General features: G+C 43.4%; 1 protein-coding gene and 3 pseudogenes across 1 annotated transcript; 1 reads left to right on the top strand and 3 right to left on the bottom strand.

Annotated features, from left to right (window-relative positions):
- Positions 1–2339: 2339 nt before the first annotated feature.
- LOC125506638 (SNF2 domain-containing protein CLASSY 3 pseudogene) lies at positions 2340–2831 on the bottom strand (annotated as a pseudogene).
- A 2482-nt stretch (positions 2832–5313) lies between these two features.
- LOC147967591 (SNF2 domain-containing protein CLASSY 3-like) lies at positions 5314–5837 on the bottom strand (annotated as a pseudogene).
- Positions 5838–7925: 2088 nt separating this feature from the next.
- LOC125506637 (SNF2 domain-containing protein CLASSY 3-like) lies at positions 7926–8397 on the bottom strand (annotated as a pseudogene).
- Positions 8398–14036: 5639 nt separating this feature from the next.
- Positions 14037–14939, top strand: LOC147967590 (uncharacterized). Its single transcript, XM_087523187.1, has one exon. The coding sequence runs from the start codon at positions 14250–14252 to the stop codon at positions 14937–14939; it is 690 nt and encodes a 229-aa protein (XP_087379313.1). The 5' UTR covers positions 14037–14249.
- Positions 14940–18439: the final 3500 nt, after the last annotated feature.

Below are 18439 nucleotides of genomic sequence, written 5' to 3'. Positions count from 1 at the left end.
CAGATGAACCGGGACCAATGGCCCACGTGGCCCGGCTGGCCCCCTGGGCTCACGAACCGGGACCAATGCCCACATTGGTCCCGGTTCTAGACTGAACCGGGACTAATGGGCTGACCCGGCCTGGACCATAGCCCTGTTTTCTACTAGTGTTAGTTGTAGCGGTTGCATACGACCTCGAATGAAGATGCCTTAAAAATCAAAGATGTTCATTTTGAAGAGATGGATAATTTTATGTTCACAACTTTTACATTTGATGCCATATTATTTACAATATTTCCATGAAACATTTGGTCTCAAATAACCAACGCGATGACCATATTCATTCCATAGTTTATGATAATGTGGTGATGTTGGGCATACAGGTGAATCTTGCCATTACAAGCAATGTTTCCAAATAGAGTTTTGAACTTTTTACACAAAAATATCATATTCTATTATCTAAGTATCAACCGGGACTAAAGCCCCTGTGTCCAATCTTAATTTGTTTTTAGGCTTTGGAAAAAAGAAAAAACCGATGTTGTTCATTCTCCCGTCAAATGACAAATCCAATAGAAAAGATAAAAACCGCATAGATTGTTTTGTACTGTGCCAAGGGAAAAAAATGTCTTCCAACTTCCACTTGACGATAACTTACGATAAATAGACGTTAGTGGCATATGAGTACCCGGTGAAAACATTCAGTAATATGTTAGGGAGTGAAAAAAATCGAGCGACATATGGGATGGGCAAAGTTTCTATGATGTATATGGAATCTACTCATTTTGAAAGCGCGAGTTCATTTTAGCGAATAATGCGACTTGCACCATTTCACCCAGTTGCACTTGCGGAAAAGTGGAAATTGCATTTTAATTGAAATGATGCCTGACATCTTCTTCAGGCTGCGTGCATGAGTCTGGTCTATTGTTTGGGTACTTGTCTTCTGTTTTGTCGCGGATGATGACACACATCTCATAGCCAGGCTCTGGTCACCTCCTATGGATCACCGTATATTGAAGTTTTGCAATTTTTGATGGAAATAAATGCAAAAACTGTGGTGCACACATGATGTACGTTAAAGAGTGGACTGATGGCTTCTCAAAACTAAAAATAAATATTGGAATGAAGGAATCTTGTTTCAGAATACATAATATACATATATCAAGAGTTTCCACTAGACCCTCTTATCCCTATGCTAACCGGCATGTTAGGTCCTTAGGTTGGACAGTGGTACATATGTGAATTTGCAAATAATTGTAGATCGATTATAACAAATATAAGTTAGAACATTGGACTTATTATGATATTCGATTAGATCAAAGAACATATACATCTATAAATCATGCATACATAATCAAAATAGTTTGTATATTGTGTTAACAGAAAGTCAAAATCATCACACAATAAAGCATACCAAAGATTACATCAAATCGATCACAACCAAGTGATAAAATTGAGAAACTAGAGAGAGAAGATGCCACATAGATAGAGTTACGGACCATAATCCACACTAGTGGTTGGGGCGCACCCCTGGGTTAGCCTCCTGAGAGGAAGGTCAGGCACTGCTAGGTAGGAGGCAACCCTTTCACCTAATTTTTTTCTCGTTCTGTTTAGCACATGCATACTTAAAGGACTGGGAGGAGGTGGCGTAAAAACTAAGAGAAAGGAATTCGGCAAGTGATGTTATGAGAATAAAGTATACTTGAAGGATTTGATGAGCGTAATATATTGGAGCTTAATCTATATACTTCAGAATTAACCTCCCATGAGTTGTTCTCAAAAATTTGTAAATGATTACAGGAGAATATAGGATTCCTTGAAATAGATAGAGGAGACATACGAATACTGAGTCATTGTCTGACGACCAAGGCTGAGCCCCACCACCTCCTCCATCCTTATTGCCAACGACACAGATGAGCCCCCGAACCTCATCAGAACATCCAGCTTATCTCCTCCCAGTCCAAATCCTTTGTGGAATCTCATTGCTGCAAGGATGCCATCTCCGCCGCCCTCTTTCTTGGCCTGATAGAGAGAGTCAGTGGCAAGCCAAAGGGGATACGAACAGGTAGTCATGGTGCAGTAGCATGGTCAGGAAGACGGAATCGGATGGCACGGCCAGATCATGTCGCCGGCTGCAGCAGGGAGTCGTACCACATATACGATCTCAATTTAGAATTTCTATTTTCAATACCTTGCAAATTATTTACTTCTTTTGTTGAAGAATCCATAAATTCAGAATTTGAAGGAACGCCTGCTTGTCCAGTAATGATATAATATGATAAGTACCACAAGCAAATATGGAAATTGCAACATTATGATCTTAGAAGTTTCCACTTACCAGATATCTATAAGTTCTATTGTCACTACAATGGGACAATATTCACAAAAATCTCTTTCAGATTTTCATTTTCCGCCATTTGTTCCAAAATCATGTCATTTGAAATAGATTCTGATAACGGGTTGCATTCCGCAGGTTGTGCCTCACTTGAAAAGAATAATTTGGACATTTGGTCTTTCTTAGCTTATATATCATATTTGCCCTTCTCTTGTGTTCCTTCTACGATTAGATTGTATGTATGGGCAATCTTCTGCTGACCAATTCGATATGCACGTCCAATCGCCTACCTTTGGGTAGAAGGGTTCCACACAACATCGAGGAGCACCACACGCGATGCTCCAAAGAGGGTGATACCTTCTCCACCCACCTTGGTAGATGCAAGCATCACCTTGGCCTCGCTCTCGATATCATTGAAGTCCACCATCAAGGACTTGCGGGTTTTAACAGAGACGTTTCCACCGATATACAGGAGCTCGTTGCGTTTAGTCCAGTTGAACTCTTTCCTCAGCTGTTCCATGATCAAGTTCAATGGTTCAACAAACATGCTAAACACAAGCACTCGCTCCTTTAAAGCTTCACTACTGGAATTTTCGTCTTTGCGGAGTGCAATTAGGCAGTGGGCAATAGTATCTTTGTCGAGTTCCTACCAAAGAAGTACTCGGCAAGAATTAAAACTCGGCAAACAGGTACTTTCCGAGTATTGTCAACGAAACACTCGGTTAAAGCACAAAACTCACAAACAGGGCATTGCCAAGTGCTAAACTCGGAAAAGGGGGTCTTTACTGAGTGTCCACTCGGCAAAAGGGTGTCTTCGCTACAATGCATTGTTTTGGCTGTAGCGGTTGCACACGACCTCAGATGAAGATGCCTCGAAAATCAAAGTTGTTGGTTTTGATGAGATGGATAATTTTATGTTGACAACTTTTACATTTGATTCCATATTATTTACACTTTTTTCCATGAAAAATTTGGTCTCAAATGACCAGTGCGATGACCATATTCATTCCATAGTTTATGATAATGTGGTGAATATTTCCATTACAAACTATGTTGCCAAATAGAGTTTTGAACTTTTTGTACAAAAATATAATTTTCTATTTTCTAATTATCAACCAGGACTAAAGGCCCTCTGTCCAATCTTAATTTTTTTTAGGCTTTGCGAAAAAGAAAAAACTGATGTTGTTCATTCTCCGGTCAAATGACAAATCCAATAGAAAAGATAAAAACTGCATATATTGTTTTCTGCTGTGCCAAGGGAAAAAATGTCGTCCAACTTCCACTTGACGAGAAACTTACGATCAATAGACGTTAGTGGCATATGAGTACCCGGTGAAAAAATTCAGTAATATGTTAGGGAGTCAAAAAAATTGAGTAACACTTGGGATGGCCAAAGTGTCTATGATGTATAAGGAATCTACTCACTTTGAAAAGCACGAGTTCATTTTAGCAAATAATGCGACTTGCACGTTTTCACCCAGTTGCACTTAGCGAAAAGTTGAAATTACATTTTCATTGAAATGATCCTCGACATTTTCTTCAAGTTGTGTGCATAAGTGTGGTCTGTTGTTTGGGTAATCGTCTTCCATCTTGTCGCAAATGATGACACGCATCTCATAGCCACGCTCTGGTCACCTCCTATGGATCTTCGTCGATTGAAGTGTCACATTTTTTAATGGAAATAAATGAAAAATGTGTGCTGCACACATGATGTACGTTAAAGAGTGGACTGATGGCTTCTCAAAAATAAAAACAAATATTGGATTGAAAGAATCTTTTTTCGGAATAATGATATACATATATCAAGCTTTCCACTAGACCCTCTCATCCCTATGCTAACCGGCATGTTCAGTCCTTAGGTTGGGCAATGGTACATATGTGAATTTGCAAATAATTGTAGATCGATTATAACAAAGATAAGCTAGAACATTCGACTTCTTATGATATTCGATTAGATCAAAGAACATGTACATATATAAATCATGCATAGATAATCAAAATAATTTGCATACAGTGTTAACAGAAAGTTAAAATTATCACACAATAAAACATACCAAAGATTACATCAAATTGTTCACAACCAAGTGATAAATTGAGAAAATAGAGAGAGAAGATGCCACATAGCTAGTGTTATGGACCATAATCCATATTAGTGGTTGGGGCGCACCCCTGGATTAGCCTCCTGAGTGGAAGGTCAGCCGCTACTAGGTAGGATGCAATCCTTTGACCTATTTTTTTCTCGTTCTGTTTAGCACACGCATAATTAAATGATTGGGAGGAGGTGGCGTAAAAACTAAGAGAAAGAAAGTTGGCAGGTAATGTTAGGAGAATAACGTATACTTGAAGGATTTGATGAGCGTAATATATTGGAGCTTAATCTATATACTTCAGAATTAACCTCCCATGACTTGTTCTCACAAATTTGTAAACGATTACATGAAAATATAGGATTCCTAGAAATAGATAGAGCAGACATACGTATACTGAGTCGTTGCCTGACGACCAAGGCTGAGCCCCACCACCTCCTCCATCCTTGTTACCAACGACACAGATGAGCCCCCGAACCTCATCACCACGTCAAGCTTATCTCCTCCCACTCCGAATCGTTCGTGGAATCTAACTACTGCAAGGATGCCATCCCCGCCACCCTCTTTCTTCGCCTGATAGAGAGAGTTAGCGGCAAGACAAAGGGGACACGAACGGGTAGTCATGGTGCGGTAGCACGCTCAGGAAGCCAGAATCGGATGGCACGGCCGGATCATGCCGCCGGCTCCAGCAGGGAGGTGTACCACATATACGATCTCAATTTAAAATTTCTATTTTCAATACCTTGGAAATAATTTACATCTTTTGTTGAACAATCCATAAATTCAGAATTTGATGGAACGCATGCTTGTCCACTAATGATATAATAGGATAAGTACCAGACAACAAATACGGAAATTGCAACATTCTGATCTTAGAAGCTTCCATTTACCAGAGATCTATAAGTTCAATTGTCACTACAATGGGAGAATATGCACAAAAATCTCTTTCAGATTTTAATCTTCCGTCATTTGTTCCAAAATCCTGTCATTGGAAATAGATTCTGATGGCAGGTTGCGCTCCGCATGCTATGCCTCACATGAAAAGAACAATTTGGACATTTGGTCTTTCTTAGCTTATACATATATATATATATATATATATATATATATATATCATATTTTCCCTTCTCTTGTGTTCCTTCTATGATTAGATTGTATGTAGGGATAATCTTCTCCTGACCAATTCGATATACACTTCCAATCAGCCACCATTAGGCAGAAGGGTTCCACAAAACATCGAGGAGCACCACACACGACGCTCCAAATAGGGTGATACCTTCTCCACACTCCTTGGTAGATACAAGCATCATCTTGGCCTCGCTCTCAATATCATTGAAGTCCACCATCAAGGCCTTGCGGATTTTAACAGAGACGTTTCCACACATATACATGAGCTTGTTGCGTTTAGCCCAGTTGAACTCTTTCCTCAGCTGTCCCATGATCAAGTCCAATGGTTCAAGAAACTGGCTAAACACAAGCACTTGCTCCTTTAAAGCTTCACTACTGGAATTTTCGTCTTTGCCAAGTGCAATATGTTAGGCAGTCGGCAATAGTATCTTTGCCGAGAAACTACCAAAGAAGTACTCGGAAAAAATTAAAACTCGGCAAACAGGTACTTTGCCGAGTATTGTCAACGAAACACTTGGTAAAACCACAAAACTCAGCAAACAGGGCATTACCGAGTGCTAAACTCGGAAAAGGCGGTCTTTACTGAGTGTCCCACTTGGAATAGGGGGTCTTAGCTACAATGCATTGTTTTGGCTGTAGCGGTTGCATGCCACCTCGGATGAAGATGCCTCAAAAATCAAAGTTGTTCATTTTGATGAGATGGATAATTTTAAGTTGACAAATTTTACATTTGCTATATTATTAGATTTTTCCCATGAAAAATTTGGTCTCAAATGACCAACGCGATGACCATATTCATTCCATAGTTTATGATAATGTGGTGAACTTGGCCATATAGGTGAATATTTCCATTACAAACAATGTTGCCAAATAGAGTTTTGAACTTTTTGCACAAAAATATAATTTTCTATTTTCTAAGTATCAACCGGGACTAAAGGACCTCTGTCCAATCTTATTATGTTTTTAGGCTTTGCAAAAAATAAAAAACTGATATTGTTCATTCTCCGGTCAAATGACAAATCCAATAGAAAAGATAAAAACAGATTGTTTTCTGCTGTGCCAAGGGAAAATATGTGTTCCAACTTCCACTTGATGATAAACTTACGATAAATAGACGTTAGTGGCATATCAGTACCCGGTGAAAAAAATCAGTAATATGTTATGGAGTCAAAAAAAATTGAGTAACACATGGGATAGCCAAAGTGTCTATGATGTATATGGAATCTACTCACTTTGAAAAGCACGAGTTCATTTTAGCGAATAATTCAACTTGCACCATTTCACCCAGTTGCACTTGTGAAAAAGGGGAAATCACATTTTCATTGAAATATTGCTCGAAATTTTCTTCAGGTTGCGTGCATGAGTGTGGTCTGTTGTCTGGGTAATCGTCTTCCGTCTTGTCGCAGATCATGACACACATCTCATAGCCAGGCTCCGGTCACCTCCTATGGATCATCGTAGATTGAAGTGCCACAATTTTTTATGGAAATAAATGCAAAAATTGTGGTGCACACATGATGTACGTTAAAGAGTGGACTTACGTCTTCTCGAAAATAAAAATAAATATTGGATTGAAGGAATCTTTTTTCGGAATACATGATATACATATATCAAGACTTTCCACTAGACCCTCTCATCCCTATGCGATCCGGCATGTTCTGTCCTTAGGTTGGACAGTGGTACATATGTGAATTTGCAAATAATTATATATAGATCGATTATAACAAATATAAGCTAGAACATTGGACTTCTTATGATATACAATTAGATCAAAGAACATATACATCTATAAATCACGCATACATAATCAAAATTATTTGTATACAGTGTTTACAGAAAGACAAAATCATCACACAATAAAACATACCAAAGATTACATCAAATTGATCACAACCAAGTGATAAAAGTGAGAAACTAGAGAGAGAAGATGACACATAGCTAGTGTTATGGAACATAAACCATACTAGTGGTTGGGCGCACCCCTAGGTTAGCCTCCTGAGAGGAAGGTCAGGCGGTGCTAGGTAGGAGGCAACCCTTTCACCTAAGTTTTTTCGCGATCTGTTTAGCACATGCATACTGAAAGGATTGGGAAGAGGTGGCGTAAAAACTAATAGAAAGGAATTCAGCAAGTGATGTTAGTAGAATAATGTATAGTGTAAGGATTTGATGAGCGTAATATATTTGATCTTAATCTATATACTTCAGAACTAACCTCTCATCACTTGTTCTCACAAATTTGTAAACGATAACAGGACAATATAGGGTTCCTAGAATTTGATGGAACCCCTGCTTGTCCACTAATGATATAATAGGATAAGTACCACAAAAAAAATATGGAAATTACAACATTCTGATCTTAGAAACTTCCATTTACCAGAGATCTATAAGTTCTATTGTGACTATAATGGGAGAATATTCACAAAAATCTCTTTCAGATTTTCATCTTCCCTCATTGGAAATAGATTCTGATGACGGGTTGCACTCCGCTGGTTGTGCCTCACCTGAAAACAACCATTTGGACATTCTGTCTTTCTTAGCTTATATATCATATTTTCCTTTCTATTGTGTTCCTTCTATGGTTAGATTGTATGTATGGACAATCTTTTGCTGACTAATTGGATATGCACGTCCAATCGCCCCCCTTTGGGCAGAAGGGTTCCACCCAACATCGAGGAGCACTACACGCGACGCTCCCAAGAGGGTGATACTTTCTCCACATACCTTGGTCAATGCAAACATCACCTTGGCCTCGCTCTCGATATCATTGAAGGCCAACATCAAGGCCTTCCGGGTTTTAACGGAGACGTTTCCACTCTTATACAGGAGCTCATTGCATTTAGTCCAGTTGAACTCTTTCCTCAGCTATTCCATGATCAAGTCCAATGGTTCAAGAAACTGGCTAAACACAAGCACTTGCTCTTTTATAGTTTCACTAATGGAATTTTCGTGTTTGCCGAGTGCAATATGTTAGGCAGTCGGCAATAGTATCTTTGCCAAGTTCCTACCAAAGAAGTACTCGGCAAAAATTAAAACTGGGCAAACAGGTATTTTGCCGACTATCGTCAACGAAACGCTCGGTAAAACAACAAAACTCGGCAAACAGGGCGTTGCCGAGTGCCAAACTCGGAAAAGGGGGTCTTTGTTGAGTGTCCCACTTGGCAAAAGGGGGTATTAGCTACAATACATTGTTTTGGCTGTAGCGGTTGCATACGACCTCGGATGAAGATGCCTCACAAATCAAACTTGTTCATTTTGATGAGATGGATAATTTTATGTTGACAACTTTTACATTTGAGGCCATATTATTTACACTTTTTACCATGAAAAATTTGGTCTCAAATGACAAACGCGATGACCATATTCATTCCATTGTTTATGATAATGTGGTGAACTTGGGCATATAGGTGAATCTTTCCATTACAAACAATGTTGCCAAATAGAGTTTTGAACTTTTTGTACAAAAATATCATTTTCTATTTTCTAAGTATCAAAAATGTGTGCTTTTTGTGAGGTAACTACAAATACCAGGGTGCAAAATGGCTCTATCCAAATTTTCACATGAAGTGGAGCATATTTAATGGACAACTACCAGGTGTTATAGATTTTCTAGGTATCTAGTTACTTTCGCACATTTAAATGACTTTATGCTAATTTTCTGAAATTAATTCAATTTGAACTGCAAGTGTGTGATAGCTTCGTCCTAAAAATTAGCCAACAACATTATTAGGTACACAAGTAGTCATTATATGGAAGAACCACTTATAGTTTGGAAATGTTCAACTCCTTGCTATAAATAGTCATGACGGTCATTTTGAACCCATTTTGAAAAAAATGAAAGAAAATGAATAAATGTGGAAAAACTGCACTCATTTCGCATGTACTCCTTTTATGTGTAGTATTTGTGAGGGAAATGCCAAATGTACATCACAACAATTTAAAAAAATCCTTCACAAAATGGGCTATGAAGTACGGACATTCATGAATTTCAAGCAAACCATTAAGATGATGACCATATTCATTGCATTGTTTATGATAATGTGGTGACCTTCGATATATAGGTGCATATTGGCATTACAAACAATGTTGCCAAAAAGAGTATTGAACTTTTTATACAATACAATCTTTTTCTATTTTCCATGTGTCAAAAATGGGTATTTTTTGGGTAGCAAGTACAAAAACTGGGGTGCAAAATGGTACCACTCTAATTTTCACATAAAGTAGACCGTATGTAATGGACAATTCCCAAGTTCTATAAATTTTCTAGATCTCTAGTTACTTTCGCACATTTCAATCACTTTATGTTGATTTCCCGAAAGTAATTCAAATTTGAACTTGAAGTGTGTGATAGCTCTGTCCTAATAATTAACAAAACACATGTTTAGGTACACAAATAATCACTATATGGAAGAACCACTTAGAGCTATGAGAGATTCGACCCTTTGTCCTGAATAGCCATGCCGGCCATTTTGACCCCGTTTTGAAAAAGGAGTGCAAGTTCAAAAATTGCAATCCTTTCGCATGGACTCCTTTTATGTGTATTAGGGACTGTTCGGGAGTGCTCCAGCTCCTGGCTCCTCCAACTCCGTGGCCAGAGCTGGACCGAACGGTTTTAACTCCAGAAGCTGCAATTCAGAAGCTGGCGAGGCATCTAGCGCAAAAAGCGAGGAGTTCAGGGAGTTGGGATTTCCCAGATCCGAAAAAATGGGGAAGCTGGAGTTGAGCGATATTACCCGAGGATGCCACCGCCAAGTGACTTCGAGGCAGCGTACCGGTTCGCTCGATGCATTCCTCTCCTCCAGCGCACCCCTTCCGACTGGGCCTAGCCTAGGCCTGTCTGATTTGCCTCCCAAATGGGCCACTTCCACACTTAATGGGCTGGCAGCCCCAAGCGAACGCCACGATTGGAGTCAGACGCTGCCGAACGATCCTGCGGTCGCTACGTGAAGTAGAAGTGAGGAGGAGAAGCTAGATATATGGTGTTTTGAGAAGCCAGAGGAGATCCAAACAGGCCCTTAGTTGTGAGGAAAAATGCCGAACTTTCAATATGACAATTTTGAAAAAAAAAATCCTTTACAAAATGGGCTATCATGTATGGACATTCATGACTTTCATGTCAAATCACCAAGGTGATCGTCATATTCATTGCATTGTTTATTGTAATGTGCCCACATTAGACACATACGTGCATCTTACCGTTACAAACAATGTTGCCAAATAGATTTTCTACCTGTTTTGTACAACAAAATTATTTACTATTTTCTAAATGTAAAAAAATGTGTATCTTTTGTGAAGCAAGTACAAAAAATATGATGCAAAATGGCTCCACTCCAATTTTCGCGTAAAGTAAACCATATTGGATGTCAATTCCCAATTTTCTGGTTCATTTGCAATATTTATAATATTTTTAGTATTTACCGAGCGTTACACTACGTAAATGTCATACTTTTTTCTGATTGGCTAAGAGAAAGCACACTCTCGTCCAATCTCACGAAATCACATGGATTGATCACGTGACAGCCTTCCATCTGGTTTATCTCACCGCGCCTTCCCCTCTCTTTCTCCTTGTCTCCTCCCTCTCAATCACAGCCACAAACACCTCCACTCTCTTTCTTCTCTATCTTCTCACACCAAGCACATCTCACTGTCCACCACTGGCCGCCGGAGAAGAGCAGAAGACCGGCGACTTGGCCGGCGCCTTGTGCAGCGTGCTCTTCGGCCAACTGCTCGTGATGCTGGCCGAGTTCAACCTCGAGCATGGCAGTGGCCCGGACATCTATGGCATCTCCGAGATCGAAGGCTTCAACTCGTTATGCGGCCTGCCGGCGTGATGCGTGTGCATTGTCTGGTATTGTACGTGCGTGTGTTATGTTGGCACGTTGATGCCTGCATGCCAGTTTATTGTGTATTGATGTATGCGTGTGGATCAGCCGGCGTGATGCGCGTACATGCTTTGGATTAGAAGCTCGCCGGCTGATGTGTCTGTGTGTATTGATGCGATGGGCACCTAGACAACAGTAGGTAGACCCGTACTTCGTCTTGAGACCCGCCCTACCGCAAGCGCGACAAGCTACAGCCATCAGCGCCGTGGCCGGTGTCTTTTTGTTCTGCAAAAAAGTTTTACCGAATGCAACGCTCGGCAAAACACTGACACCTGGCAAACTGACTGATTTCCTCCTTTTTCGTTCTCCTTAGTTTCTTTTTTTACCGAGTTTAAACCTTTGCGGAGCACCATGAAAACACTCGGCAAACTTGTTGCTGAGTGTCTGACAAATGGTTCTCGGCAAACTTCTGTTTGCCGGAAGGGGTTATGCCCGGAGTCCTTTGCCAAGTATGACACTCGGCCAAACCTTTGCCGAGTTTCTTTTTGCCATTTGCCGGGTTTTTTAGGCACTCGGTAAAGGCGCTGATTCCATTAGTGGTTGACATAGACGCACGACCTCATAAACAAATCTCGTCTTAACTCCTTCACTTGCATCGGTCGTAACCTCTCCAACGGAAGCTCATCCACAATAGATGTTACTTCTTTTGGCAACTTTTCCATGCCAGCGACGAGGGGCAGATGCACGGACGCAAGAGACATCTTGTATTCTGAATCGAAACTGCTGCCTTTATTGACGACGTCCTAGACTAGAGGTACTTACCACATCATCTCCCGACCAATGGGTCAGGCCAAGGACCCCCGTGGCGGTTTACTAATGGGCCACTTCGGCCAGCACATGACATATACGAGGAAGATTTCACAAGACTTGGTGATCAAGACAAGGACTCCTCTCCACCAACGCACCTGTCTAGGACTCTTGTTATCCTAGGCCTCCGGTACATTATATAAGCCGATGCTAGGCTAGTCGATACACAACATCTCACGTTCATCATCATCATCATCATTACCCATAGGGTGTAGACCACAACTTAAAATCTCGAGCTAGATCAACTCTGTACTTTGATACAACCATAGTATGAGCAAGAGCGGGACGTAGGGTTTTACCTCCTCAAAGAGGGTCCGAACCTAGGTAAAAACATTGTGTCTCTTGTCTCTTGTTACCCATCGATCACATCTCATAGCTCGCCCCCCCCCCCCCCCCACCACCACCACCCGAGGTCTACCTGTTTTGACATCGACATTGGTGCTTTCATTGAGAGTTCCGCTGTGTGATCGAAAGAAGGATCAATGGGACCATCGGTCAACGACTTAGATCTTCATGGCGCGACTTCTGTGCCTGAATCACTATTTAGTGGATCTTACCTCCTCCATCGAGAGTTGAGGCATGATAAGCTTTCATCAACATCAACTTTGATCTATCATGGGAGAATCATCCATGGAGCTCGGGGGCTCAACGTCAACTTTGTTCTCAGGCATCTGTATAACTTTTCTGGATAGTGGTTTCTTGTTCACCGCCCCTGCCACCTCGAGTGTCGCTCTGACAATTGCTTTGGTGGAATTGTGTGGAATTGAGTCTAGAAAAAACCTGTAAAATTTCATTGTGTTCCAATGGACAAATCTCCGGTAATCTCCGGTATACCGGAGCCCTGTCCAATTGGGACGAGAATCTTGATAAATTTGGGGCTAGGAGTATTGCTTCCAACTGGGACATGCTACGGAATACCCAACTGTTCATTAGCTATGGAATTTTTATACCGACCACCCCTCAAAATTTCAGCTCGATCCGACCGTTCAAACTCCGGGTGGAGTCCGAGGAGTGCATCAATTTTTTAATATTTCTGAACGTGATATTGTACATCTTTCTGGAGGATTTTTTTCTCAGAGTATTGTGTGTTGTTCTCAAACACGTGCCCAAAAATTTTGAAGCCTTTTTCGAGGTAATCTTCACCGTCGTGCTGGTGTCAAACCAGCCAGACAACGTTGCTCTAGGGCTGCCGACCTGCGCTAGATAGATTTGTTGGAATAAGCCACGGCATGTGTGGTCGGACTCATCAGGCGCGTCGGATGCGCGCGTGGCGGGCGGGACAAACTTGTGCCATCGGGCTCGTCGGGTTTGTCGGGCGTGTCGGTGGCGCGCGGAATGGGCGGGACGTGTGGGACGCACTGATGGTGTCAGGCTCGTCGGATGCGTCAGGTATGCGCAGGACGGACGGGACACAGCGGAAGTCTGACGTATGTGTGTGTGGCGGTGTGTGTGTGGCCGTGTCAGGTTCGTGAGTCCGTGTGCGTGCGTGTGGTGCGAGTTAGTTAGCTGGTTGTTAGCATTGACCGGTGGAGATGGCCGCGTCGTGCGTGTAGTGCGAGCGTAGTGCGCATGACCGGGCTGATGGATTGCATGCAGGGTAGTTAGCTAGGCGGCGTGCGTACATGTGCAAAAAGGAAATGTGGGCGCTGCGTTGTTGTGCCACCACAAAGCCATGGCCACAAATGTGTTTGTAGTTCAGTTGGTGCTCTGGAATAGTGTAACGGGACCTTGTGCGGCCGGGTGAAATCCATTGTATCCTTCTCTGTTTTCTTCTGTGCTCTTTCTTCTTCTACCTCCATCCATTCGTGTGAGAGAGCGGTTCCAATAATTGGTATACAGAGCTTCGGTTCGGGTGATTACCGGCGACCATGGCGCTCGTCCCACACGGCGGGCGGATCGGCGACGATGGCGATGCCGATGCTGACCACGGACAACTGCACGGTCTGGGCCATCAAGGCGTAGGCGATCCTCGACGTCCACACCGTATGGGAGGCGGTGGCGCTGGGCGATGCGGCGGTGAACGCGCGGAAGGACAAGATGGCGCGCGCGTTGCTTCTCGGGGCGTTGCCGGAGGATGTGCTGCTGCAGGTGTCGACGAAGCTCACCGCCAGGGAGGTATGGGACTCCCTGAAGGTGAGGTTCGTCAGTGCCGATCGGGTCCGCGCGGCGAGGCTGGGGACGCTTTGCCGAGAATTCGACCGGATGAAGATGGTGGACGGCGAGGAGCTCGACGTGTACGGCGGGAGGCTCGCGGCGATGGCGGCGAGGTATGCCAACCTCGAGGAGACGCTGGGCGACGCATCACTTGTCAAGAAGTTGCTGGATATGGTGCCGGATCGCCTCTTCCCTGTCGTCGCCGGGATCGAGCAGTTCCACGACATGACGATGATGGCGTTCGACGAAGCGCTCGGGCGGCTGCGTGCGTTCGACGAGCGGGTTCGGCGCCATGGACAAGACGGCGGCGAGCGCGGGGGTGAGCAGCTGCTCATGACGGCGGCACAGTGGGCAGCGTGGGAGCGTCGACACGGCGGTGCTCGGGACGACGACGATGGGCGCAGCATGGCGTCGGGGAGCGGTGGCAATAGGCGCAGGCGCTGCTACAAGTGCGGGGAGCACGGGCACTTCCGGCACAAGTGCCCGCAGCTGCGGGAAGGACCGGCGGCGGAGCAGGCTTTCTTGGCCGGTGTTAACGTCGACGACGACGGACTCCTCTATGCCATGGCTTAGGGGATGTGTGTTGGAATAAGCCACGGCATGTGTGGTCGGGCTCGTCGGGCGCATCGGGTGCGCGCGTGGCGGGCGGGACACACTTGTGCCATCAGGCTCGTCGGGTTTGTCGGGCGTGTCGGTGGCGCGCGGGACAGGCGGGACGTGGAGGACGCACTGGTGGTGTCAGACTCGTCGGACGCATCGGGTATGCCCGGGACGGGCGGGACGCAGCGGAAGTCTGACGTATGTGTGTATGGCGGTGTGTGTGGCCGTGTCAGGTTCGTGAGTCCGTGTGCGTGCGTGTGGTGCGAGTTAGTTAGCTGGTTGTTAGCATTGATCGGTGGAGATGGCCGCGTCGTGCGTGTAGCGCGCGTAGTGCGCATGACCGGGCTGATGTATTGCATGCAGGGTAGTTATCTAGGCGGCGTGCGTACGTGTGCAAAAAGGAAATGTGGGCACTGCGTTGTTGTGCCACCACAAAGCCATGGCCACGAGTATGTTTGTAGGTCAGTTGGTGCTCTGGAATAGTGTAACGGGGCCATGTGCGGCCGGGCGAAATCCAGTGTATCCTTTTCTGTGCTCTTTCTTCTTCTACCTCCATCCATTCGTGTGAGAGAGCGGTTCCAATAAGATCATCGCTTTGTCGCGCCGAGGTCAACTTCATTGGATCATCACCTTGGTGAGCCGACCAAGAGTTTGGCATCGCAAAGGCTAAATCATCACCAATATCGCCCCCCACGAATTACACTGGCGGGCACACTATCATCGCCACACAGTTACTTTATCAACTGGGCATCGACCGCGTCACAAATTTTGACCTGCATCGGCAACACCATGTCGCCTCTTCTTGAAGCCAAGACCCAACACATTGACCTGCTTCTGACTCGTCAGCTAACATGGAGGCTTTGACACCTCGGCTAGACCAGGGGCTTCAACTCGTCAGCTGACATGGAGGCTTTGACACCTCGGCTGGACCAGGGGCTTCGACTCGTCAGCTGACCGTGCCACCTCTTCTTTAAGCCAACATACAACACGCCGACCTGCTTCGACTCCTTAGCTGACCGTGCCACCTCTTCTTCAGGACAACATCCAAATAGCCAAAATTTCAAAGATGTACATGGAATTTACACATTTTGAACAGCATGACTTCATTTTTAGAAAAGTGGATGATACATTTTGACCAAAAGAAAGCTGAACTTTTTCTTGAGGTTGCTCTCGTGTGGGAGTCGGGTCCATTGTCCGGGTAATCATTTTTCATCTCCCGACGATAGATAATGGGCAACTCGAGTCAGGCTCTCAGCACCTTCTACGCACATTGTAGATTAAAGTGTAACAATTGTTGTTGGGAAGGATGAAAAAGTGTGAAGCACACATGACCTACATCAAATATTGTATTAATGACTTCTAAAAAAACAAAAACAAACAAATTGGACTGATGGAATATGATATCGATATACATGACATACATACTATCAAGACATGCCAGCAGACCCCTTAGGTCTGAGGCATCCAACCTGTTCTATCCCCAGACTGAAAAATAATACACTTGTGAATTTGGAAATGAACAGAGATCGACCATAACAAATATAAAGCTAGAACATTAGAAATGTCAACACAAGATGAGAGCGCCTGATCGTTTATATGGTCAGACTTGTGCGAGTCTAGCTATAGTTGTGGGCTGCTGCATGGAGTGTGTGTATGCACTCCTTACGGCATGAGCAACTGAAGCACCCGAATGGTGCTGCCCCATCTTCCAGATAGATATAAAAATTCTAGGGCTGCCATTTTCATTTTTCTTCACCAAAAGGAGGCAGCATAAGGTGACCTCATGAGTGGACCCCAACCCAATTATTTGCTCTCCAATTTCTTCTTCCTCCACCCACGGCATACCTCTCTCTTCCCCTTTGTCCCTCTCTCCTTTCTTCTTTTCTTTTTACATTGAGCGCTTGCCTCCTCTGCAAGAGCCCGTTTGCTCCGCGGAGCACCCGCTTTAACTCCACCATGGCATCCGATCCTATGTGGAACATGAGGCAGTAGGTCTGGGGCAGACCGTTGGCCATGCCCTTACTTCGGGTCGCTGAGGGCGGGGACTTGCTGCTAGTATGCCCCACACACTTACTCCCTTCTCCTATAAGCCACCTCCGGCTGCTACCTTGGTTAGTTGAAAATCACATGCATGGAAATATAAGTAGTTTCCCACAAATGAATAAAAAACACAAGAGGTTTGATTGGAGAACACAATTAAGATTGTTAACTTGATGGTCTACAAATAAGGAAAGATGTTACATTATTATACAACAATTTTGCTTTCGCCTCCATGACAGAAAGCAATTACAATTTTTACTAATATTTTTAATGTACATAACAATATTACTCACATGTAATAATAAAATTCAAAGTTCGCTATTGTACATGTCAGATTTACCATCGTTATAAATAGAGAAGTAGTATGGTAGAAGACCATTTGTCATCGATATTCTATGAGACTTCCCTTAACAAAAATGTGTTTAAGTATACTCAATGCAAGAACTAGATGACCATGACTATATCACTTTTTATCTGTGTAATAACTTATGCCATTAATTAGATTTACATATTGTGACCATGTAATATCCAGGCATAGATAGTTTTTATTATCTAATAAATATGCTATGAAGAGTGTGTTGTCAATTACTGGTTTGTTCTTGATATAGCTATGTTCCCTAGTATAATGCACACTGACTATTTTTTCACTTTAGTGTATATACCTTTCCTTCTTGCCCACCGGTGCCACTGAATAAAATTTACTGGCCAATGCTACGGATGCAATTTACTCACTAATGACACTGAATTGTACCCCGGTTGAAAACGCATCTTAGGCCTTGTACAATGCTAGGTGCTTAAAAAAATAAATCGTGTTCTTTTGAAGCACTAGTGCCTATTTCTACAGGAGAGACGCCTAATTAAGCGTCTACCCTCTACAAGTAAGCACTGGTGTTTAAAGAAGACTGGTTTATTTATCTAAACACCTTCCCTAAGCGACTTGCATTGTACAAGGCCTTAGAGGGCCTCCCTCATTCCCTCAACTTCTTCTCTCGAAGTCTCTTCTTTCATGTCGCAGGGTGAGCTCTAGGTGCGCCAGCACAAGCTCACAACCACTGCTTAACAATAGGGAATTGATTTTGTAAGTATTGTCATCATTATTTGTGATGATGAAATGAGAATGAATGTCATTTTGCATATGTTTGGATATGAGTGATGTGAAACATGTGTGGTGTTATCTATGCAAGTTTGAGGCAAAAGAAAAAAAACAGACCCCACCTAACTTGCAGCGGTATACAACAATTATGTATCCGAGATGATTCAAGTAAAAGTCATCGGCGATAATGGTTATCCCAGATGGCTTGCAATCATAACTTTCTGGAATAAGCAATTAACTTCACAAACAGCTTTCAAGCCATCAAGAACACCGAGGGCCATCCCCCTTTGGCAGACAACAAGGGAAGCCACATGGAATGGGTTACCGAGACATCTGCGGC

The sequence above is a fragment of the Triticum urartu genome, chromosome 5A, assembly GCF_056163025.1.
Source record: "Triticum urartu cultivar PI428250 chromosome 5A, HENAU_Tu73, whole genome shotgun sequence".
NCBI lineage: Eukaryota > Viridiplantae > Streptophyta > Magnoliopsida > Poales > Poaceae > Triticum > Triticum urartu.
The sequence above is the reverse complement of the archived record's forward strand: the minus strand, read 5'-3'. Positions and strand labels throughout refer to the sequence as shown.

Bases quoted from the DNA above. Each gene is read 5' to 3' on its own strand.
- LOC147967590 (XM_087523187.1), top strand. From the start codon at position 14,250: ATGGCGCGCGCGTTGCTTCTCGGGGCGTTGCCGGAGGATGTGCTGCTG.